This window comes from Platalea leucorodia (assembly GCF_965183815.1).
Source record: "Platalea leucorodia genome assembly, chromosome: 7".
In the NCBI taxonomy this organism is placed as follows: Eukaryota; Metazoa; Chordata; class Aves; order Pelecaniformes; family Threskiornithidae; genus Platalea; species Platalea leucorodia.
In genome coordinates, this window is record NC_138829.1 from 71,976,313 (window position 1) to 71,998,172 (window position 21,860).

The 21,860-nt window shown below is 46.9% G+C and overlaps 1 protein-coding gene across 11 annotated transcripts in view; it reads left to right on the forward strand.

The window, feature by feature from the left end:
• DAGLA (diacylglycerol lipase alpha) overlaps nucleotides 1-21,860 on the forward strand; it is an 82,573-nt gene that overhangs the window by 49,229 nt on the left and 11,484 nt on the right. For 9 of the 11 annotated variants that reach the window (XM_082318566.1, XM_082318569.1, XM_082318567.1 and 6 more), the window contains 14 exons: nucleotides 2,995-3,129; nucleotides 3,823-3,900; nucleotides 5,147-5,271; nucleotides 6,451-6,607; nucleotides 6,933-7,016; nucleotides 7,139-7,216; nucleotides 12,235-12,315; nucleotides 14,496-14,638; nucleotides 16,189-16,257; nucleotides 17,327-17,399; nucleotides 18,511-18,707; nucleotides 19,069-19,198; nucleotides 20,204-20,385; nucleotides 21,687-21,725. In XM_082318566.1, the coding sequence (XP_082174692.1) occupies nucleotides 2,995-3,129; nucleotides 3,823-3,900; nucleotides 5,147-5,271; nucleotides 6,451-6,607; nucleotides 6,933-7,016; nucleotides 7,139-7,216; nucleotides 12,235-12,315; nucleotides 14,496-14,638; nucleotides 16,189-16,257; nucleotides 17,327-17,399; nucleotides 18,511-18,707; nucleotides 19,069-19,198; nucleotides 20,204-20,385; nucleotides 21,687-21,725 (1,571 nt within the window). The remainder of the gene's footprint in view (nucleotides 1-2,994; nucleotides 3,130-3,822; nucleotides 3,901-5,146; nucleotides 5,272-6,450; nucleotides 6,608-6,932; nucleotides 7,017-7,138; nucleotides 7,217-12,234; nucleotides 12,316-14,495; nucleotides 14,639-16,188; nucleotides 16,258-17,326; nucleotides 17,400-18,510; nucleotides 18,708-19,068; nucleotides 19,199-20,203; nucleotides 20,386-21,686; nucleotides 21,726-21,860) is intronic. The other 2 variants (XM_082318563.1, XM_082318564.1) reach the window with 2 other exon arrangements.

Consider the following 21,860-nt stretch of genomic DNA (forward strand, 5'->3'; position numbering starts at 1 on the left):
GGTCTCCTAAAAGATGCAGCAGAAGGAGCATATTGGAGGGGATATGAACTTGTATAGGAAGAGAAATGAGATGGGGATTTTAACCTCAAAAGGGAAAGGTGCAATAAGATGAAGAGCTGAGTAAGAATAATGGAGAGGCAGGTGAAGGCTACCTGAGCATTTGTTCATCACAGATGGCAACCAGTACGAATTAGCTTAAAAGGGTTTGTTGGTAAGTGCTGTGTAGTTATCCGCAGGGTGCAGTTTCCGAAGCGCGGACGGCTGCAGGAATTGTCATAGCCCTCGTGCAGAAATCCAGCAACGTGTACTGGCACGCTGATCCTCCCAGGGGCACGCTCCTGCAGCACGGGATGAAATGCCACCGTATTCCCAGGGAATGTCCCAGCCCCAACCTGCTGTCCCGCTGAGAAGCCGTAGCCCGGGACTGCCAGCTCTCACGGATCATCTGCTCGAGCTGCTTAGGAAAACCCATCTGGAAAACTGAACCGAAACAAGCTTTGTGTCACGGCGGCTCCAACAGCAGCATTTCCTTGGGGGTTCCTTTCTGCTCCTCCGCTTGCCTGTGTTATCGCAGCAGAAATGCTTCTGGGAGCAGCAGCTTCCCTTTCCCCTGCCAGCGCAGCCGGGTCACTTTGCCCGGGTACCCGGAGATGCCCGTCCTGAGGGCGCAGCACGGGTGCTGCAGCCTGGCTGGAGAGCCCTGACCGGCATCCGAATGGCCTGGTTTCTGAACAACTCTATTTTATTCAGGAATGCAAAATATTTCACTTCATGTCAAGCTTTTTTAACAGACTTTTCATTCTGCAGTGACTCTGTTTCTACTTTTTTTTAGTTCAGGATAAAAGCAGATACCAGAATCTCCAAATTCCTTGTGTTATTGAATTTCCATTTTCCATTCAGCCTGAGCAATTTCCAGGCTCTTTGCAGAAACAGGCTCTGACTTTGTGTGTCCTGGCATGACAGTGTGTGGAATGAATGCATATGTAATGGATCAGAAATGAATCCATTGCTGTCTCTCCTAGTCTTCATGGAAAAAATGTTCTAGCAGAGGATCATCGTCCTCTGGGCTGGAAAATAGTTCTGCAGAGGGGACATGGCATCGGGGCAAGAATCTGTTCTTATGGGTCTGGAATGAAGTCTGAAGTCTCCACCGGCTCTACCAGCCCCAGAGCCTGCAGGGTTTGTAGCAGAACGCTACAGTCAGTCCTACAATATCGTATCAGCTCCTCCAGCAAAAACTCTTCCTTCGGAACAGAACGTACGCGTTGAACTTCCATTACGGCCTTTTCCTTTGGTCAGGGTATTGAGGGCTGTTGCTGTCACTTTTGGGTTAATGGGTGTTGGTCATATTTTACTTCGAGGCTGTTTGTATTTCTTGTGCGCTTATAGGAACTGTGCTAAGATTTATGGGGTCAGTACTTCAAGGATACTGCAGGTGTAATTTTGGAGAGGTTAATGCCAGTCCATTTGCTCTTCAAAGGCACAGCTGGCATGGAAACCTGCACAGTTGGCACCTGAAGCCCCATCCTTAGTGGTGATTTAACTTGCTTTGGTAGGCAAGTGAAAAATGATAGGAAGTAATCTTGCACTCCAGGAGTTTGTCAGATAAAAGAATGTAGGTCGTTTCCTGCAAGACTGCTAGGAAGGGAAGGGATTTACTTTCTTGTCTGTCAAAGGAGAGAGATGGAGAGATCCTGTCCTGCAGACCAGCCTTTCAAGTGCACGGCTCGGGCTTTCTACAGACAAGAGTGCAGTCGCATGGCTTTAGGTGCTGAGTAAAGGATGCTATGAAAATACAGGCTAAAAGTTCAGGGTAAGGCTGTGGCAGACCTTGGTAGGAAAGGCTTAGTGATGGCAGGAGTCAAAATACTGGCCACTTGTGTACAACAGCACTTGCTCAGTTCCCCTTTTTGTTGATCCAACCTCTGGGTCACCCTTGTCTTTAAGCTTGCTGGTCTGAGTGATGGCCAGATCAGTGTTGTCCCATAATCCAGCCTGTCTCCAACCTCCCAAACCATTCTCACGTAAGGTCTTGGGTTTTTTTTTGTAGTACAGAGCAAAAGGGAAAATAACATTTCTCCTCAAAATACCTTTGTTTGTCACTCTGCTTCAGAGCCTTTGCTTGCCCCTCTCAGGTCACTTCCACTTTTGTCCCTCCTGTGATGCCTTTTTTTGGCTTTGGTCTCCTCCTCTTCTGGGACCTCTGCATTTAATGACTCGGATCTTTTTCCAGGTTTTCCTTTTCAGGCCCTTTATCTTGGACTACGCCCAAGCAAAACCTGGAAAAGCCTGGTAACTTGGTCAGCTCCTTCAGTACCAAGAGCTGCCACGTGTAACACGTGCTTGTTGCGATTAACTCTTTGAAATCATGTAGCGAGGAGCGTGATGGTGAATGACGAGACTGTTCGGTGGCAGGATTCAAAAGGTGTCACTTTGTGATGTGCCTGAGATGGCGAGGGCTAGGTTAAGCATGGGCAAAATGATCCCAGGGCAGAGTTACGGAATTGAAGAGGGTGTTAAATAGGAGAAAATCAGTGCTTTTTTTTTCCTGAATAGCCTTTATTCAGATGAAATTGCTTTTGAGGAGAAAGGATGACTCTGAGATGACACTGGCTTAGGATTTGCTTAGTTCTCATCTTATTTCTTCTGTCTTATTTACAACGTAGAGATGAAAACACTTCCTTTCTCTCCCTTCACGTCTGCCTTGTCTGTTTTGATGTTGAGGTGGTCTGCTTGCCCACGCAGAAGTGCCCAGCATAGTACAAATTCAGTCTCAGCCGAGGCCTCTGAGTGTGACTATGTAAAATAAATAAGAGATATTAATATGATTAGACCAGATATGGTGTTCCCTGAAGGAATCTCGTGGATGTTTTGGAGAGAGAGCTACAGAAATGAGGCCGTTGCTGCCGCATTGGTTCTCATTCCGTGTCCTGTTTTGAGGCTCCCCCCACCCAAACTCCTCCTCCTAAACTCTTCTCTCCCTGGTTTTTGCAGGACGCCTACTCTGAAATCGCCTACCTTTTTGCTGAGTTTTTCCGAGACCTTGACATCGTCCCATCTGACATCATCGCAGGCCTGGTTCTTCTGCGCCAACGGCAGCGGGCAAAGCGCAATGCTGTGCTGGATGAGGTGGGTGGAGGGGGCGCGTCGCTGTGCGCGGAGGCAGCGGGCATCTCGCTTGGCCTCTGACTTACCTGCTGCTCTCGTGACTCACTGTGTGAGAACTGCATGACTCTGCCCACCTCGTTCCTGTTGTGTGATGGGCTATTGCCAGTCACTGAGCTGTAAAATAAAAATACTAACTTCTTTAGCAGCTTTTTCTGTGACTCCCAAAGGGCCCAGCTGACATTGAGTCAAGCTTGTGAAACCTGTCTTTTCTAGGCAGGTGATGCGTACAGATTTAGCTCTTGACCCCAAACAGGCAACCGCCTTGAAGGAGGTGGTAGATACTTGGAAGTGAATGGGCAGATTACTCTTCCCATACAATGACGTGGAAAAGACTCCAGCATCTGGGTAATGCTGCAGGAGGAGCTTTAGGGAAAAAAAAATCCTAAATTCCCAAGCCATTCCTGGCGTTGAGATTTGTGGATTGTCAACCCAGTAGAAAATTGTTTGGTTGTTTTTTTCCCTAGAGGTGGGGTTCCGACAGCAGTGATCAGGTCAGGCAGAATTAAGAACAGCAGAATTGGAACCAGTTGAAGAGACTGGTTGGGATACTTGGCAGTCTCTTGTCCCAGGTTACATAGTGCTTTCTGTTTCTCAGGTGTAGACTTTGTCCTGGTGTCGCAGAGAAGAACTTTTATGTATGTTTGTGACTTACAGGCAAACAATGACATTTTAGCTTTTCTGTCTGGAATGCCGGTGACCAGGAACACAAAGTATCTGGATCTGAAAAATGCGGTAAGTCACTGGACTGTGATCTTGCACACTCACCATGCTTCCCCACGTAGCCTGTTTTCTTTTTCTCAGTGGCTTCTCTTATTCCTTTCTGCCCCTCTCTGGAATAATCAAAGAAATTAAAGATTAGTACAATAGAATATAATAACGGCGCTTGCTCTCCGGAAGCTTTTTGTCTTCAGATCACTTCTAAAGTGTTAGCTGTCTGTCCTCTGCTGTGCGGGAAGTGGTGGTATTTCAGGGGGGAAGGCAACGTGAGGCTTCTCCAAAGCCAGAGGTACGAGTTCAGCGCTGCCTCCAGGAGTGTCGTGCAGAGATCCATATGGAAGCACCACCAGCAGAGCTCGGGGAGCTCAGCAGGCAGGGCTCCATCTTGATAAGGGCAGGGAGCTGCCTGGAGCGAGATGGAGCCTTCCTCCCTGGGGCTGATTGTCAGCACTTCTCAGGATGGAAACGGCTGCAGCCTGTTCTGTTCTGTGTGAATTAAGCTTGGCTTTTCTCCTGGCATGCTGCTATTGCAGCCCTTCATTGGGCAAACTCTGTTCGCTCCCCTCGATTAGATGATATTGCTACAACAGAGGCAAGGCTGACCTGATCCCAGCATCTCTCATCAAGTGATTCTGTGATTAAGCTGCTTGTGGCTGCGCTGTACTGCGTTGTGTTTAATACTGACACCCTGCTCAGCGCCTCTCTCCTTCCGAATAGGTGTGTGGGGAGAGATGTCAGCGCAGCTTATAGAAGACAGCACTGAGGCGTGTGGCCCCGGACTGGCTTTACGGTCCTCTCTGGGCATCTTCCGTAGGGGCTGTGACTATGTGAAAGCAGTATATTTAGAGAGCTCATCTTCTTGGGACTTAAAGTAGTTTTTATCTTCCTCTCAGCTAGGGTAGGGTGGGGCAAAACCCACAGAGGATGGCCTTCCTCTGCAGCAGGGTGTTTGATACGCAGAGGAGAATTTCTCTAGAACTAAATTCTGGTGGTGTTAAACGGGGCCCCTCCGCTCAGGGAAACAGGCGTAGCTGTGCTGAGCTCTTCTTGGGAGGGGGAGGATCTTGCCCAGCATAACCAGCTTGCTCTCCTGCAGTCACCTGGAAATGCTGACGGTGCTGTTCTGGTGGTGCTGAGAGAGAAGGCTGATGCTCAGAAAGAAGGATGCATGTGTCCAACTACGATGGAAAGAGGGAAACGGTAGAAAAACGCACTATCTAAAAGAGAATAAGGCCTTTAGTGAGTCTCCTGTCTCTTTCAGCAAGAGATGCAGCGGTACAAAGAGGTGTGTTACTACATGCTGTTTGCCCTGGCTGCCTATGGCTGGCCCATATACCTGATGAGGAAGCCCACATGTGGACTCTGTCGCCTGGCCAGATCCTGCTCGTGAGTGGCCATCCTGTCTATCATTCTGCCTTCTCTTCTTCCCTTTTACCTTCTGTTTCTCCCAGATTTAGAATTTTCCTTTCTTTCATCAGTTTGCTGTCTTCATCACCTCTCTATTTATTCTTCCTCCTTTCCTCTTCTGCTTCCCCCTTTTCCCTTCTCATGCTTTTTCTTTCAATCTCTTGGTAACTCTGTGCCTTCATATTCCAGTGTCTTTCTCCTCAGTCTCTTCCTTACAGTTGCTTATCTGCTTATCTCGTTAAATAAACCAGCCTGTCCTATGCTCTCTTCTCTCTGGTCTACTAAGGATCATGCCAGTCCTGTGCAGTTGGCACAGCCAGCAGAAAACTCATCTGGCACAAGACTGCTTTCACACTGAGTCAAAATAGCTGTCTGGGAGCTCAGAAATCAGATTTATCAGCAAGCCCAGAGACGCAGGGAGCTGACGTTTGGGTCTTTATTAAAGCATTGGCAAGACTTGGCCAGAGTTTGTGCTGTGTTCTCTCTGACTAATTGTTTTTCTGCCATGATGTATAGCGCTCACCTCATGGTAGCGATGCTGTAGTTCAGGACTGCGTTGTTTGAAACGTTTGCTTTCAGCTGCTGTAATGCTGTCATCAGGTTCTCTTTGGGGTTGAGCTTTTTGCACTTACACAGGGAACTTCTGAACTTATTAGGAGGAATATACTTCCTTTTGAGTACTTTTATTTGTGAAGTGTCTCAAAGGGAACGAAGGAAAAGAAAATCAGTGCTGCTGGTTTTGTTCTGGAATGATTCTAGACATGTTTTCTTTTTCGTTACAAATAGGTCTAGATGTCAGTAAATGCTAGGTGCTTTGTGTGTTGGAGCAATGCAGGACTGGGCTGTGGAGCATGGTATCCTTTGAGGAGAGATCCCAGCCCCACCGTGCATCGATTCCTTGGGGACTGGTTGCACTGTAGCTCTCTCTGGTGCTCAGAAGGAAAACTACATCTGATCCCAGTGCCCCTTTTTGATGCTGAAACACGAGCGGTGTGCTGTTTTGTGCAAAAGCTCCTACAAGTGAAGGAAATCACTGCTGCTGAGATGAGGCCAGTGTGGTGTGCAGGGTCTGTCTTTCCCTTCTCTTAGGCATTCCTCTCTAAAGCCAGTCTCTTCCACATTCCTCTTTTCCTCAAAGCTGTTTTTTTTCTTCTGCAGATGTTGCTGTCTCTGTCCTTCACGGCCCCGCTATGCACCTAGTGTCACCATTGAAGAGGATAATTGCTGCGGCTGCAATGCCATTGCCATCCGGCGCCACTTCTTGGATGAGAATATGACCTCAGTGGACATTGTTTACACATCTTGCCACGATGCAGTAAGGAGAACCTGCAACCCCCTTCATATTTGGGGCATGCTCCTAAGGCCCTTCCTAATGGGATTTACATGCTTCCAGGTGTAGTGGGACAAAGAAGGAAACTTAAGCCTTTTTCTGACCCTAGAGCTTCCCATCCTCTCTCTCCATCAAGAAATTCTGCCACTTGGACAGAAATATTTGCTACTGCCAAAAAACCAGATCATTCAGAGGAGTGCTTACCCATAAGGCATAACCTGTCAGCCCGCTCTGCCTCCTTTTCCCTCAGCAGGAGAATAATTAAACAGGAATGTCTCACCTGATTGTTACAGTAGTGGATCTTTTCCAGGTTTATGAAACCCCTTTCTATGTGGCTGTGGACCATGATAAGAAGAAGGTGGTCATTAGTATCCGAGGAACTCTGTCTCCAAAAGTAAGTGTACCGTGCGGTGGCCAAACATAGCCTTGGCCACCCTGGGAAGTGTTCAGGAGGGTCTGGGACCTTCCTGACTTGTACGTGTTTGGCCTGAAACACGGTGACTGCTTTTCTTCCAGGATGCCCTGACCGACCTAACTGGGGATGCAGAGCGCCTTCCAGTTGAGGGTCACCATGGAACATGGCTGGGACACAAGGTGTGTAAAAGAGAGAGAAAAAAAAAAAAAAAAAAAAAACCAAAACAAACCCCAAACAAACAAACCCCGCTTCTTTTTCTGATGTTTTGACTTTTTGATTATAGGCCAAAAAAAGTGGCCTTAATTGCTTGAGGTGCTTTTAAGAAGGGTGTTACATAATTGCAGCGAAATGGCTTTGAGATGTTAAAATAAAATCCTTAGTTGTAACAGTTAAAATCGCTATGTCTGTAATTAAAAAAAAACCATTCAATTAGTAAAAACCAAACTGTAAAAGGCATCTGCGGAGACCTAGAACGAAATTATTGGAGTCATTCAAATTACTTTTTCTTCCAATGACCTTTTCCGAATTTGCAATCCAGCCCTGAGAACGCATTTAAAATTCTGTTGCAACAGGAGAGGCATTGAACCTCATCAAAGGATATTGGCAGGGCTTGCATCTGTCTAATTAGACTGATACTATGTGTCTGTCGTCGTGATCAGGACCGGGCGACTAAATCAATTTAGGATAGAGCTGACCTTTGCCCCAGCCCGGCAAAGTAATGACACACATGCTGAGTTTTAAGATTATCAGGAATTTGGCAGCCTCTCAAGACGCAGTGCCAGATTGGGAAAGAAAAATACAAACTGGAGGTTGTGCGCGTTGGAAGAAACGTAGCAGCTGCTGGAAGGGCTGCTGCTCAGGGAGACCAGATCGATGATCTGGGTGAGGGGATGGAGGGCACCCTCAGTCAGTTTGCAGATGGCACCCAGTTGGGTGGGAGTGTCGATCTGCCGGAGGGCAGGGGGCTCTGCAGAGGGCCCTGGCCAGGCCGGGTCGATGGGCCCAGGCCCCGGGGTGAGGGTCAGCAAGGCTCAGGGCCGGGTCCTGCCCTGGGGGCACAGCAACCCCAGGCACCGCTGCAGGCGTGGGGAGGAGCGGCTGGGAGCTGCCCGGCGGGAAAGGGCCTGGGGGTGGTGGTCGACAGCGCTGAATATGAGCCAGCAGGGTGCCCAGGTGGCCAAGAGGGCCAATGGCACCCTGGCTTGTGTCAGGAACGGTGTGGCCAGCAGGAGCAGGGAGGTGATGGTGCCCCTGCGCTGGGCACTGGTGAGGCCGCCCCTCGAATGCTGTGCTCAGCGCTGGGCCCCGCACCCCAAGGCGGCCATGGAGGGGCTGGAGCGTGGCCAGAGCCGGGCAGCGAGGCTGGGGCAGGGGCTGGAGCACAAGGCTGGGGAGGAGCGGCTGGGGGAGCTGGGGGGGCTCAGCCTGGAGAAGAGGAGGCTGAGGGGAGCCCTCATCGCTCTCTGCAACGGCCTGAAAGGAGGCTGGAGCCGGGGGGGTCGGTCTCTGCTCCCCAGGAACAAGCGATGGGACGAGAGGGAACGGCCTCAAGCTGCGCCAGGGCAGGGTTGGGGTGGGTATTAGGAAAAATTTCTTCATGGGGAGAGCGGTCAGGCCCCGGCCCAGGCTGCCCGGGGAAGGGGTGCAATCACAGTCCCTGGGAGTATTCAAAAAACGTGTGGATGTGGTGCTTAGGGACATGGTTTAGTGGTGGGCCAGGCAGTTGGGTTAACAGGTTGGACGTGATGATCTCAGAGGTCCTTTCCAACCTTAATGATTCTCTGACGCTGTTGCTCATCATCTGGTCAGGGTCCTTTCAGGGTGGGATGTGGAGCTCGTAAATCCTTGGGAGGCAGGAGCTGGGAGCTCCTGCTTCATTCACCGTGTCCTGCCTGAACACCAAACCTCTCCTCTGTGCTTTGGTGCTCTGCTTGAGGAAGTAGAGCATTAGTAGCTGATAGATAAGTGCGTACTCAAATGTTTAGCTAAACATTTGGTCTGATAAAGAAGCCATTACCTAAGAAAGTGTTGTTTGGATGCTCGGTGGTCTCCAAGTCTCCCAGAGCAGGTCTTTTTGGGGAAAAAAAAAAAAAAATATTGCGTACCTGCTATTGTATAATGGGTATTTCCTTTGTTTCCCCCAAAATAAGGAAATTAATCTATGTGGCAATTACCTAGGAGGTATTATGGAAACATAGGTAAATGAGGTAGTATTTTGTCACATAACTGATATTTGGCTGTGTGAATCTTTAATATTTGTTTCACAGTTGGGAAGCGTTATGTCTGCTGTCGATGGTAATGTCACTTGGTTTTGTACAAATTCATTTAGCTCAAAGTGACTTTGCACAATCAGTGTGATCAACAGCTCATACAAAGAAAGAAAGGTAAAAGGAAGCCAAAGGGAAGCAAGGGGAATTTGTTCTATTCTTAATGTACAGAAAAGCTAGTAATAGATCCTGGCAGAAGTTGGCTTTTCTTTTGATCTTTATGCGAAAATATTCATACGCCAGTGACTTATATGAAATGTTATCAGATCATTCCCTTTGTTCTCTATTGAGTTTTTATTTGGCCTTTGTGTTATTTCTTTTTTTGACTGCTACTGGTACAGAAATATAGCTTTATCTTAAAATTATCATCAATATTAATCTTCAGACAATAATGTACTGGTGATTCCTGAGGGAAACTAACGGAGATAATAGAATTTAAAAATGTCTGTCTTAATGCATTTTTCATGTCCAGAAGTCAACTTTAATACAAAAATAAATGAAGCGTCTTGCTAACACTTACATTTCATTTGGAGAAAAGTACTTGGCTGTTCGGGAGCTTCCCCTAAGTTGTTTGATTTCTGTTATTTTTCTTGCTGATCGCGTCCCGCGCACCCAGCAGGCTGCCACGGCCTGGTATCTCCACCTGCGGAGCCCGCCTGTCTCCGTGCTTCACGCAGTGTTGATCAGACATCCCACAAATTAAAACTCTTCATGTTTATGTGAGCCTTCTTATCTCACCACCGGGACCGCAGCTGAAAGGGTTTGATTGCTTGGGTTGCTGTGAATGCCACAGTTAAAATATATATATTAGATCTCTGAGCTATTTTGGGTCCAAACACATAGCTGTAACTAAGGTTTATGGGTTAGCATGCTAAGAAAAAAATAAAGGCATCGTCACAATTCGGAGGGGGAATTAACCACAAAAAAAAAAATCTAGCTTCACTATTTTTGAAATAAAATCCACTGATTTTATAACACATTTAATTTAAAAATAATCATAAGTGAAGGGCATGATACTGAATTCTGTTGAACCTGTATAGAACAAAACTACTAAAATGATGGTGGTAAGGGAGCCCTGAAGCTCAGCCACGGGAACAGCTCTCACCGGTTTGACAGGACAGCCAGTAACAGCAATAACCTTCAAGCCCTTTTCTCTACCAAATAAACCCCCTTTGTGGGTTTTTGTGCACACAATTCAAATATCGCAGAGCAGTTTCGTGCCTTCAAACTGCGAAGCAGTACAGAATATTTCCATTTCGCTTTCCCAAGATCTCCAGTCTGTTTGGTTATTTACATGTGAGCTTTGAAAATTAAGCCCAGATAGTTTTATTCCTTTGAAAGTTATGAAAGCGTCCACTTCAGTGGAAAGTCTAAATGTAACTTGCAGTGATAAGTCTCATTCCATAATATTAAAATCACTGTCTGTATTAGAATATACTGTAATTATCAAAAATATAACTATAAGGCTGACTAACAGCCCATTAGGAATATCACCATGGATTTAGGTCATGCTTTGCAAAAATAGAATCCTAAATTCATCTTAGAAATTTATATAAGTAGTCTGCCATTCACTTCTCATTAGAGTTGGAAAAGGAGACGCTTCTGAATGCAGCGGAAGCTGGCTGGCTGCTGAGAGCGCTGAACATCGGCATGAAATAGCGTGGCATCTGCTTTTGGATAATGATGGGAGCGTTACAGCTGTCCCACTTACGGACTCAGCAGAATCACCTGTGCTCTGCTCTCTTCAGCAGTCAGCTTGGTTTTGATGGTGTGTTTGATATCGAGGACTTTGAAAAGTCCGTGTTTCTTTGCTTTTTGAGAGGGCCATGAATTTTTATGTCTCCGAGATAAAACGGTGCTCAATAATGTTCACTTTGTACTTAAACTGTTTTCAAGTAGGGGTGTAAGGGGGAATAGCAGAGATGATGATCTTCCCTGGTTTTTGGCCAACCCAGGCACTGTGAATTATTTGAGGTCTGTAATCACCAAATTCGAAGTAGCTGATTTCTGTTTACCCATGTTCACCCTGGACTACATCGCTATTTTTTCAGCCTTTGTAGTTCAGGCTTGCTTACCGCTGCATTAAACTGTAGTGAAGGCATAACCAAGAATTTTTGCAAGGGCCCGAATTCTAGTTGCTTGTTTGTAACGGATCAACTGCGTTTGTGGTTATTACACAGAGGGAGAAATGCTCTTCAGATGCAGCCATCGGCAGAGAGGATAAATGTTCAGAACCAGACTGTCAGCTTGTTTCCCATCTTCCAGCAGTTCGTAGCTTCCAGTGAATAAAAGCCTTTAATAATTTGTGATTAATGTCCTTTGACAGCTGAATCCCTTTAATAGTTGCTTTCTCCTCCAGTCATCAATAACTCTTCCTGTACAGATAGTGCTGCCACTTTTTCCCTCCAAGAGCGTCTTGGTGTTTGTATTATTTTCCCTGTGAACTTGTTAAGCTAGTTTGTGCTTTTATTCACAGATTTAAGTGGAAAAGTACAGTTTTGCAGTTAAGGCAGTGATGTGCAGAATATCACAGTTTGTTTCTCCGTTCTACTGCAGGTCCCAGTGCCTGCAGAACTACCAGGTGCACAGCCTGGTGTTTAAGAAGTGGATTGTTTTGTGTTAATGTGGATTTTTTTATAGACTTTGCACCCTGAGGCCAGGAATAGGGCCTTTGAGTATTAGTTTAATTTAAGAACCGTCATTACTGCTGAACAGTTTGTGGCTCTGGTAACCAGTGAGCCAAGACACGTACCTAATGAAGTCTATTCCTAACTGTGGAGGGGGGTCAGTATTCTTCCTCCACCCTGACCCGTCTGTGTGGCACGGTAGAGCTTACCCGGCGTGCGGGGCAGCAGGGTGGCTGCGGGGTGTTTAGATCAGGGCTGATGCGCAACCATTTACGTCCTGTTCTGCCTTCGTGTTTCCCTTAGGGAATGGTGCTATCTGCTGAGTACATCAAGAAGAAATTGGAGCAAGAAATGGTGCTTTCTCAAGCTTTTGGACGCGACTTAGTGAGTAGTAGTTTTCTGTATAGCCTGCAAGGATAAAAGAAAAGATTTCCCTAAAACGCTGGTTTTAAGGAAACCTCCATGTCCCTGAATCTGTTGTACTAACTTCTCAAATCTTCCTTCAATTCCTATCCCTCTGGATTGCCAGACAGGCAACTAGTTACTCATTCCCCCAAGGCTTTTTTATTTTGAAACCGCCAACACTGCAGAGCTCCTGATTTTTTTTCCTCAGGCAAAGCTGAGGCAGGAAGTCCCATTTGGTGGCAATGCAAGGCAGGGAACATTAAAAACAAATCAACAGGAACTAAAATCCCATCTCTATGGAGATTCTCTTTGGAGACAGCAGTGGGATGCCATGCTGACTGTCTGTGTGTGCACATTTCTTGTGATAGAGAGCTATCGGAGAACCCGAGGGAGATGTTGGGAAGCAGCCTACCTTAGTTTATATGTCAGTAATGGCACAGTCTATGTCCCCGTTGGGGAGGGAACTTCTGAACTGCCTGGTTCCCTGCTGTCAGACAGCTGGCCTTGTCTCATGCCCAAAGTGTGCCTTGGCCTGAGCAGTGCCCATGGGGAAATTAGCAATAGCTCAAGGGAGAAAGAAAAGAGGGATAAAAGCCTCGATGGTTCCCTGAAACCTGAGTGTCGTAGCCGTCAACACTGAAGCGTCTGCCTTGTGATGTTTGGTAGGTGGAGGGAGCGATACACAGGCATCCGAGTTCTTTACGTGGTGCTTTATTCCTCTCTGCCCAGAAAGTGAAAATTGGTGTTAAGTGAGCTGTTACTCATGAGGAATTTTTCCTGATGTCCCATAGAGCTCAGTTGCTACCTGACTGGCAAGGATATGGTGACGTTCGAAGCTCTATGCTTTGGTGTCTCCTGTGCGTGACAATATCATATTCTGGTCTGCTTGAAGCCGGCTTTATGTATGGAGAGTCCAACTTCTAATTGATAAAAAATAGTGTAACTAGCTGGACCTGACCCACAAGGATGGAGAGAGCTTGATTAATGAGAGACAGAGCAACCGGCCTGTGTGTAGAAAATGAAGTACTGTCTGAAGCTGAACTCTGAAGAATATCTGAAAAAGTGCTATGGCCAGAACATAAATGCCATCCCAGGTCCTACCAAAGGTTCCTCTAGCCCAGTACATTGCTTCTGACAGTTGCCAGCAACAGATATTCAGGGGAAAAGTACAACAAGTGAAGTGTATAAAGTCTTAAATCTCCCCCAGCATTCAGTTCACTGACTAAGAGGCACGATGGTGGCTTGGGGTGGCCTTGGGAAGGAAAATGACACCAAGATAGATCTTTCATTCTTGTGGCCTGGTCTCATGTTCTACGTGTGTGTTCTCATCTGACGCAGAAGTCCAAATGTAGCCGCCACTGTGGTGGCTTGGGGCTGTGGAGTCGGGTGCTGGATTCTCTCTCCTTATGTAAAGCCCACAGGGCACCGGCAGAGCTCTGCACAAAAACAAGACTGAAACTTTTCAAACATTTTCTTGGTGAACTTTTAGGTTCTAAGCCATGCTTAGCACCCTAGCTTCTGAATAACAAGAACAGTACAAAACGTTAGAGAATAGTTTTGCCTCTGAATTACTTGAGCAGTGGCCGGCAGTTGAGAGCATCTAGACTTAAAACACTACTATTGAAACTGCTAGTTAAGATTTGTTTTTCAGCCTGCACAAGTGGTGGAATTAATGAAAGCAGGTGATTTCTAGAAGCAAGGATACCTTAGACATGTGAGCCTGGACCCAGATATTATCAGAAGTCTGTCAGATTTGAGGAGGAGCAAAAGGTTCATATAAAATCCTAAGTAACTCAAACAGCTTGTGTATGTTTCCTTTTTCTTCCTACCTTTTTTCTTTTAGGGAAGACCCAGTAGGTCAGACACTGATGGAGATGTAGGAGAGAATAGCAGAAGAGAACGTATTCCAGCATCCCTTCAAAAGGAGCAACATTGCAGGGCAGGAGTGTGCTGGGACTGCCACTGTGACTTAGGCTAAACAGTGTAAATCAGAACTGTGCTTCCATTTCAAAATCTAACGTACCCTCGCTAGTTCCTGTTGGTGAAGGAACTGGTTAGCTGGAAAGACTCACAGCTGTGGAAAGGGGCAGATTTTGGGGGTTGTGGACTTAACCTTTCAGCCTGACCTCAATTTCTTGTCTTTTTTTTTTTGTTTTCAGGGGAGAGGAACAAAACACTACGGCCTGATTGTGGTCGGTCATTCCCTAGGGGCTGGCACAGCTGCCATCCTGTCCTTCCTCTTGCGTCCGCAGTACCCATCGCTGAAGTGCTTTGCCTATTCTCCCCCAGGTGGGCTGCTGAGGTAGGTGTGGGGGCAGGAGGACTGGTGGTGGGGTGGGTGTAGTTGGAGCTGTGATGCTCTGAGGAGCAGTAAAAGACAAGGCTCTGCCCCTGAGAAGCATGCAATAAAATGGAGAGGCAGTCGATAGGAGCTGAGGGTTGTTGGCAGCCTTTGCTCTGTGTTGTAGTTTGGAGTTCAGGTTATGATGGCAGGTGGCCATGCTCCCAAATATTCTGTTTATGACTTAGCTGTCGCTAGCTATAGCTCTAATTTCAGCCCGACTAGTGGAAGATGCAAGTTGAGTGGACAGGGTGCAATTTCCTTATTCTCTGCCCAGTGCCGGCGTGTCCTCTCCCCATCTGCTGTGAATAGATGTACGGTAAGGGAGATATTTCACCGAGTGTAGATGTCTGCATCAGTTGGTCTAGTTGTTTGGACTCCTTTTGCAGCTGACAAAGAAATTGGCACTTCTGGGGTGTGATTTCTGTCATTCTAAAGTGGGTGCCTAAAACAGGTCAGAGGGATTGTGCTTCTGGGGTGCCTGTTTCTCTCCCTTGGCTATAGGGGGAATCTAGGGTAGCTGCCTCAGAGATGTCTGAAGGAGGGATACAGTAAATTCCTCCCACTGTAAATTGGAACAGACCTGCTGGCCATGTTATTTACATGGCAGCCAAGCGAAAACATCCGACTTGATTGCTGTGAAGTGAGAGAAGGTCTTTCTAGTTGTGACAGACATCATGGGGGCACTTGAAAGCAGCTATGGATTATCAGAAGCTTCTTGTGATAGTTACTGCATCATGTTCCAGGAGCAGCCAAGGGTTTTAAACCATCCTGCTAATGAATCTAGGTACTGGCATGCCTTGTTATGGTGGTAATCCCCAGTCTTCTGCAGCTGTAGAGGAGTTGCTCTGTAGAGCGTTTCATGAGAGCTTTAGAGCTTTCTGCTCAGGACTTCCACTCCTGAGATCGCTTGATAGCTCGGGCCAAGCTGTGTTACCTCAACTGTTTGGGTTGAAGGAGGTGCCTCTGACTGCCACGCTTTTGTTGCACTGTCTCATGCCCTGGATCACCTCTAGGTCAATGAGGCAGCCTCTGCCTGTGGTAACTGGTTCAGAAGAAGGTCTCTAGGAAGGCAGCTGGCTGCAGAACCAGCTTATAAAGTGGCAGCCTTAATTCCCTCTTATATTGGTACTCGGGTTGCTGCAGAAAGTGGCCATCTTAGTTCCACAGTGTCTTTGTAAAGTACTCTCAGGAGCGTGGAATATCTTCTTCCTTTCTGCTGCCCGGGCCATTCTGAAACTATTGGAAAACAGCTACGAGGCATTGAGTTAGATCACTTTGTTTTCCAAGTATATTCAGAGCCGTATGCAGAGTCATGTTGCTTGGGGCATGGGATGTGAATATCGGGCTTTTCTTTATCGGGGTGCAAGTGCCAAAAGCCTCGAGCAGCTTGGGTTGTGGTTTTTATGACCCTGGTACGCTGTTGGACACCAGTGGCAAATTGGGAATGAAGTGCAGTTTTCTGCTAGTGAAACACTGTTTGCTGCCTCTTGCTCCTGTTTCTCTTCCAGTGAGGATGCCATGGAGTATTCAAAAGAGTTTGTGACTGCGGTCGTGCTTGGCAAAGATCTAGTGCCCAGGCAAGTTGAGAAGTGTCTGAATTTCTTGATGAGTATCTGCTGTTCTATACCAAAGTCACCTGTTTCCTATCAGAAACACCTGGATCGTATCTGGCTCCAGTTTCCTCGTTTACCTGTCCTCATATGCTGCTTACTCGTCTTCCTAGTTACCTGTATTGATGTGTCTTTTACCTGGACACTTATGTTAGTGTTTCACACACCTTTTTATAGGCATATCCCTCCCCATCTCTCAGCTGCCTGTATGAAAGAAAAGGGTGAATATCCTGTAACTGTACTCATTGTGGTACCCGACATGTCGATGCTATCTTCCTGGCTGCCTGTGTTATCTTGGCCCTCTTTCCACTCTGTCCTGACTAGATGTGCCGTCATCTCATTTTGTGCTGTTTGTCCCCGAGTACCTATTCCGTATCATCTCACGTCTCTCAACCAGCTCCCTCATTTCTTGTGTCTTGGCATTTCTCACCTCCTCATCTCCTGGGACGTGTTCTGCTGAACAGGGCATTGGACTGGGAGCCAGACAACCTGCGTTTTACTTATGCTTCTGCCCCGTTGTGTGACCTCAGATAAACGGTGACATTTCTGTCTGTGCGATATAAGGCATGTAGAATTCAGTGGAGGGAACGTACTAAATGGGATTGAATGTGCCTTTTGGTAACCTGTATGACAAAATCTTGTCCATCCCGTAATCTCTTCAGTGGTGTCATACAGCTCTGTGCCGTCTTTCTAATTTATCTGTTCTGTGTCATCCTATACTTGTTTCTTGCTCACTTTTTTCTGTGATTGCATCATCTCCCTCCTTATCTGTTCATTGACTTCTCTCCTATCTGTTCACTGATCTGATTCTATTACCTTTCATACTTGTTTATTGTCACGATGGTTTCCTGTGGCCTCTTAACCCTGGTTACTGGTCCTGGGTGATGCCACAACCCACCTCAGAAGTGATCTGCGTTATGGTGGTGTTGCGTTCTCGTAGTGTCTTTTGTAGCATAGTTTCTTGGTCTTCTGTGCTGTGTGTCCCTACTGTCCTGTTCCCTGCCAGCTGTTGTAAACATGGCTTCCTCTTTTCCAGAATTGGTCTCTCTCAGCTGGAGGGATTTCGCCGGCAGCTTCTGGATGTTCTTCAAAGAAGTAACAAGCCAAAGGTAAGAGTAAAGATTAACAGACGCCTGAAGGTGAGTCCCTGAGCAGTGGTGGTGAACTCCTAGTGTCACATAGCAATACTGCAGCTTTCCCCTGCCCTCCAGGTCTCCTCAGGTCCAGTGTGACTATTATTTAGGTGACCAGAGGAGATCCAGGTAGGCAGAGGAGCGATGGCAAGAGCTAGAAGGCAGCTAGAGCGGTCACAGCAAAGGGCTGCGCTCTGTTTGCAGGCTGTGTGATGATTCTGGCTCACGTGCTCCAAGTTCACCATCACAGGTCTAAAATAACTGAGCAGGAAATTTTCTCATCTGAGCCTGTTTTTGAAGTCTGTGTTCCAACTCTAGCTTTTCTTGGCCGGTAACAAATGGTAGCAGGCTAGGAAGTACAACAGTTGTCTGCTTATAGACACTGCTGCGTGCTGTCTGGGTGGTGCTGTTCTAGGATAAGCGGTCTGTTAATGTTTTGGAGATAGGAAATGTGGCAAGTTGTTCCTCCCCAGGCTTCTTTATTGTTACACTGAGATGGAAAAAACATAAGACGTTGAGATTTTTACAGGTAAAATATTATAGAAGTGATCTGTAGAGGGAGAAAATGAGTTTACGTTTATTTTTCTTGTTAGCATTCTTTGGTTTTTGTGGTTTGGCTTATGGTTTTTTTGGTGAATTTTTGTTTTGTAGGGTTTCTTTTAGCGCATAAAGAAAGGCCTAAACAATTTTTGTCTGTTGTACAGTCTTTTGCTTATTTTTGTACATTAAAAATTCAGATTCCATCTACCTTGTTTATCCTGGAAGATACTACGTTACCAGTTGGTGGACGAGTTGGTGTTTGCTCTAGATCCTTAAGTCTACAAAAACCTCTGGCAAAAAAGGAAGGATGAGATGTTGCCACTTCTAAGGTTAAAACTGGGAAAGGAAGAAACAGTTTTTCTGGGCAGGGTTATCTCTATCTCTAGGTCTATTATTTAAGCAATCAGGGCACAAGACCTGTTTTTCTCTTTTCTGGTATTAGGTGTTCAGTTTAAACCTACCAAGAGTGTCTTGTGAGATGACTCTGCTTTTCTTCAATGTTTTTCTCTTCTCGATAATTTTCCCTCCTTTCTCTTGTCTTGAACAGTGGCGAATCATTGTGGGTGCTACAAAGTGCATACCCAAGTCAGAGCTCCCTGAAGAGACGGAAGAAAATTCAGTAACGAGTAATCGCCTCTGGACCCATCCCAGCGACCTGACTATTGCCCTGTCTGCCAGCACGCCACTTTACCCGCCGGGCCGCATCATCCACGTGGTGCACAATCATCCCGCAGAGCAGTGCTGGTGAGTATGCGCGGAGCTGTGAAGCCAGCCCACGGCTGGGGGTGAAAAGTCCTCTTTTGGAAAAGACTCCCCAAGACAGGAACCCATCTATGAAGGAGGTGACTTTTTGCTGTCTTACGGTGGCAGTGATTGCGTCTGTGCTGTCAGAATAGAAAGATAATCATGTCACTGTTGGCTAGTGCAGAGCTGGGGAGCAATGGCAGTATATGTGTACTTTAATATCTTCTCCCTCTGTTTTTCCTCCTGTTGCTTTTTCTGTCTCTGCAACCTGCTGTTTCTTTTGCATGCCAAACTATTGGCCTGCTCCTTCATCTCCTGCTCCCTGTTCTCCTCTCTGTTTGGATCCCAACTCCTCTTCCAGTTGCTGTGAGCAAGAGGATCCCACTTACTTTGCTATCTGGGGTGACAATAAGGCATTTAACGAAGTGATCATCTCGCCGGCGATGTTGCACGAACACCTCCCATATGTGGTCATGGAAGGGCTCAACAAGGTAACGCAGAGAATTAGGATGAGGAGCGGGGAGGGATCGTTCAGTGCAATAACATGGGCTCTGGCTTGAATGCCAGAGAGGCCCAGGTTTGGGCAAGAAAGGCTCGGCATGATGATGTTGATGCGGTCAGCTGTAAACACAAAACGGACAAGGGGCACAGTGGTTTTAGCTTCTTGGTGCCAAGCCAAAGCTCTGCGTACGGATCGGCGAGCCAGGAAGGTACCCTTGGTGGGATCCAGTTTTCGTCATTCTTATTGCAAGAGCAATAGCAATTATGTGCCCAAATAAAATGAGTACGTTGTCACAGGCCTTTATGCCCTCAGAATAGGTAGCCCTTGCCCGGGAGAGCTGGCTGTTTAAATACACAAGCCCATTTACTTTGGAGGGGAGGAGGAAAGAAGATTGTGCTCTGGGGCCAGTGATGCACAGGCTATTAGCGTTGAACGTAATGAAGTCTGGAAATGGAATGTAGATCTCCATCCCGATACCCGGAGTCCCAGACTAGGTGGTCTTTCCAAATTTAATGTCATAATAATGTGAGCTTGGGTGTTGTTTGGTTCCTTCTCTCAGACTGCAGTTCAGGTGACATCCAAGCTGTGACAGAAGTCCTCCAGGCTGCGGTTGCAGCCCCTCTGTTAGCCTGAGGGGTGATTGAGCTTGTGTTTAGTGGTTGTAGGATGGGTCTCGGACGCGAAGCTGCGGTTCCTAACCATGCAGCTCTGCCACGGAGACTTAGCCAAGTCTCCCCTGCCCTGCTGGTCTGAAGGCTGCTCCTGCCAGTGTCCTGCCACCTCCCTAGCACTGGATTCCCAGCAGGGCATTCTGCAGGATAGAGTATGTCAGAATTCGTTAATATAATCTGTTATCTCAAGACCTTGCTCTGTGCTTGTGGAAGGCATTGGTAAGAGACAGAGGCAAATGCAGCTGGTTGAAAGTCCTGAGCTGAGAACAGCAAGGCTGCTATCTCCAATAAAGCATTACTGTTCCTCTGCTTGCCTTGAATAGGTCTTGGAGAATTACAACAAGGGGAAAACAGCTTTACTTTCTGCAGCCAAAGTGATGGTGAGTCCTACAGAAGTGGATCTCACCCCAGAGTTGATCTTCCAGAGTCAGCCCTTACCTAGCGAAGCCTCAGTGCAGATCGGAACTGGAGCCATAACAGTGGACAGAAGGAACAGCAGCACTAAGTAAGGATTTCTCTTTGATTTCTTTGAAGGATTGTTGGCTTTAGGTGGGGGTCCTCCTTCTCTTGGGGTGTTGTGATCAACATTTGTGGAAAGGATAGACCCAAGGGCTGCCTTTGTGGGACTTTACTCAGCTTCAGTATGTCTTGTGTCATGTTGGGGAGAAAAAAATCCTTTGTGTTGCTCAAGGATCTATGAGTGCAGCAACCTAGAAGTTGAGGGTGTGGAAGAAACTTCTTTTTCTCCTTATCCAGACAAATGGGATTTTCCCTGAAACTGTGAAGGCAAAACTTGCAGTCTTGCAGCCAAATTTCTGTTTTCCTGTGTGATTTACGTGCCCAAAGGTAGCCTATATGGTGATTCTCAAAAGCTGAGAAGCAGTGAAAGCTGTAAGCTTACCAGAAGATATGTATTTAAAGCTACTTTATATATTGTGTGATATTATAAACAGGACAATCTGGGAATGTGGATACGTGGGCAAGGACTTGTTTCAAAGTCGAACGCATGACTTCCGTCACAGAGCTGCATCATAGAGGGCAACTTTGCAGACAAAACAGGGAAGATGAGAGAAGGAAGGTGGTTTGTAGTTAGAGATTGCAAATAGGAGTTGTGAGTGGAAACAGAAGACAGCATTGTGGGTGGGAGAGGATTATTTCTTTGCAAGGGAAGCACTTCTGTGGAGATTTCAGGTAACAAGAAGCTCTGTGTGTGTGGGAAGAGGCAGGGCGAGATGGTCTGTGCTGAGTGATGGACAGCTGACTATCCTAGAGATAACTTGAGTGAGATTTGAATTTAGAAGAAAGATAAGACGGCCAATAATGTTAAAATGATAAGGTTCTTGTCACAGAGAGAGTGAATGGTCAGAGACAGTGAAGGAGAGCTTAGAAACAGAAGCGCAGCTGTGATGAAACAGCAGGAACAGGGATCGGCCCACGTTTGTGAAGGCTACAGTCAGACTGAGAAGATGAACTAGGTCAAGCAGCAGGGAGAGGAGCGGTGGTTTCTGTGCCAGAGCAGACCCGAGGAGCTGGTTCCCTCTGAGGTGAGTGAAAGCAGAGGGGGAATTCTGAGATATGAAAGGGAAAGGAATGAGGGAGAGGGCAGAGAGGCTTAAGGGAGGTGCTGGAGTGGAAACAGTTGTAGGTTGGTTGTGTTTAATTCGAGGAGCCAGCTTACTGTGTCAGACTCCCTCTTTTGGGGGTCTTGAAACCTGTTCTCAGATCACTCTTACTCTTTTGAAGTTACAAAGGGATCAAAAGACCTAACTTGTAAGCCTTTCCTTATACATCGCATCCTTTTGGCAGGTGCAGCAGTCCTCTCCCAAGCTCAGGCTCTTTTCCCAGGTATTTCCTGAAGTTCTTGTCTTTCGGGCTGTTGCTTTGGCTGCGGCTAATCCCAGGCTTTGTGCGTGCCTGGCGTGGGGAGCTCCTTCCCTGTGTCTTTGACACGGTGTCTTTCTGGAGGATCCTGCCTGATCC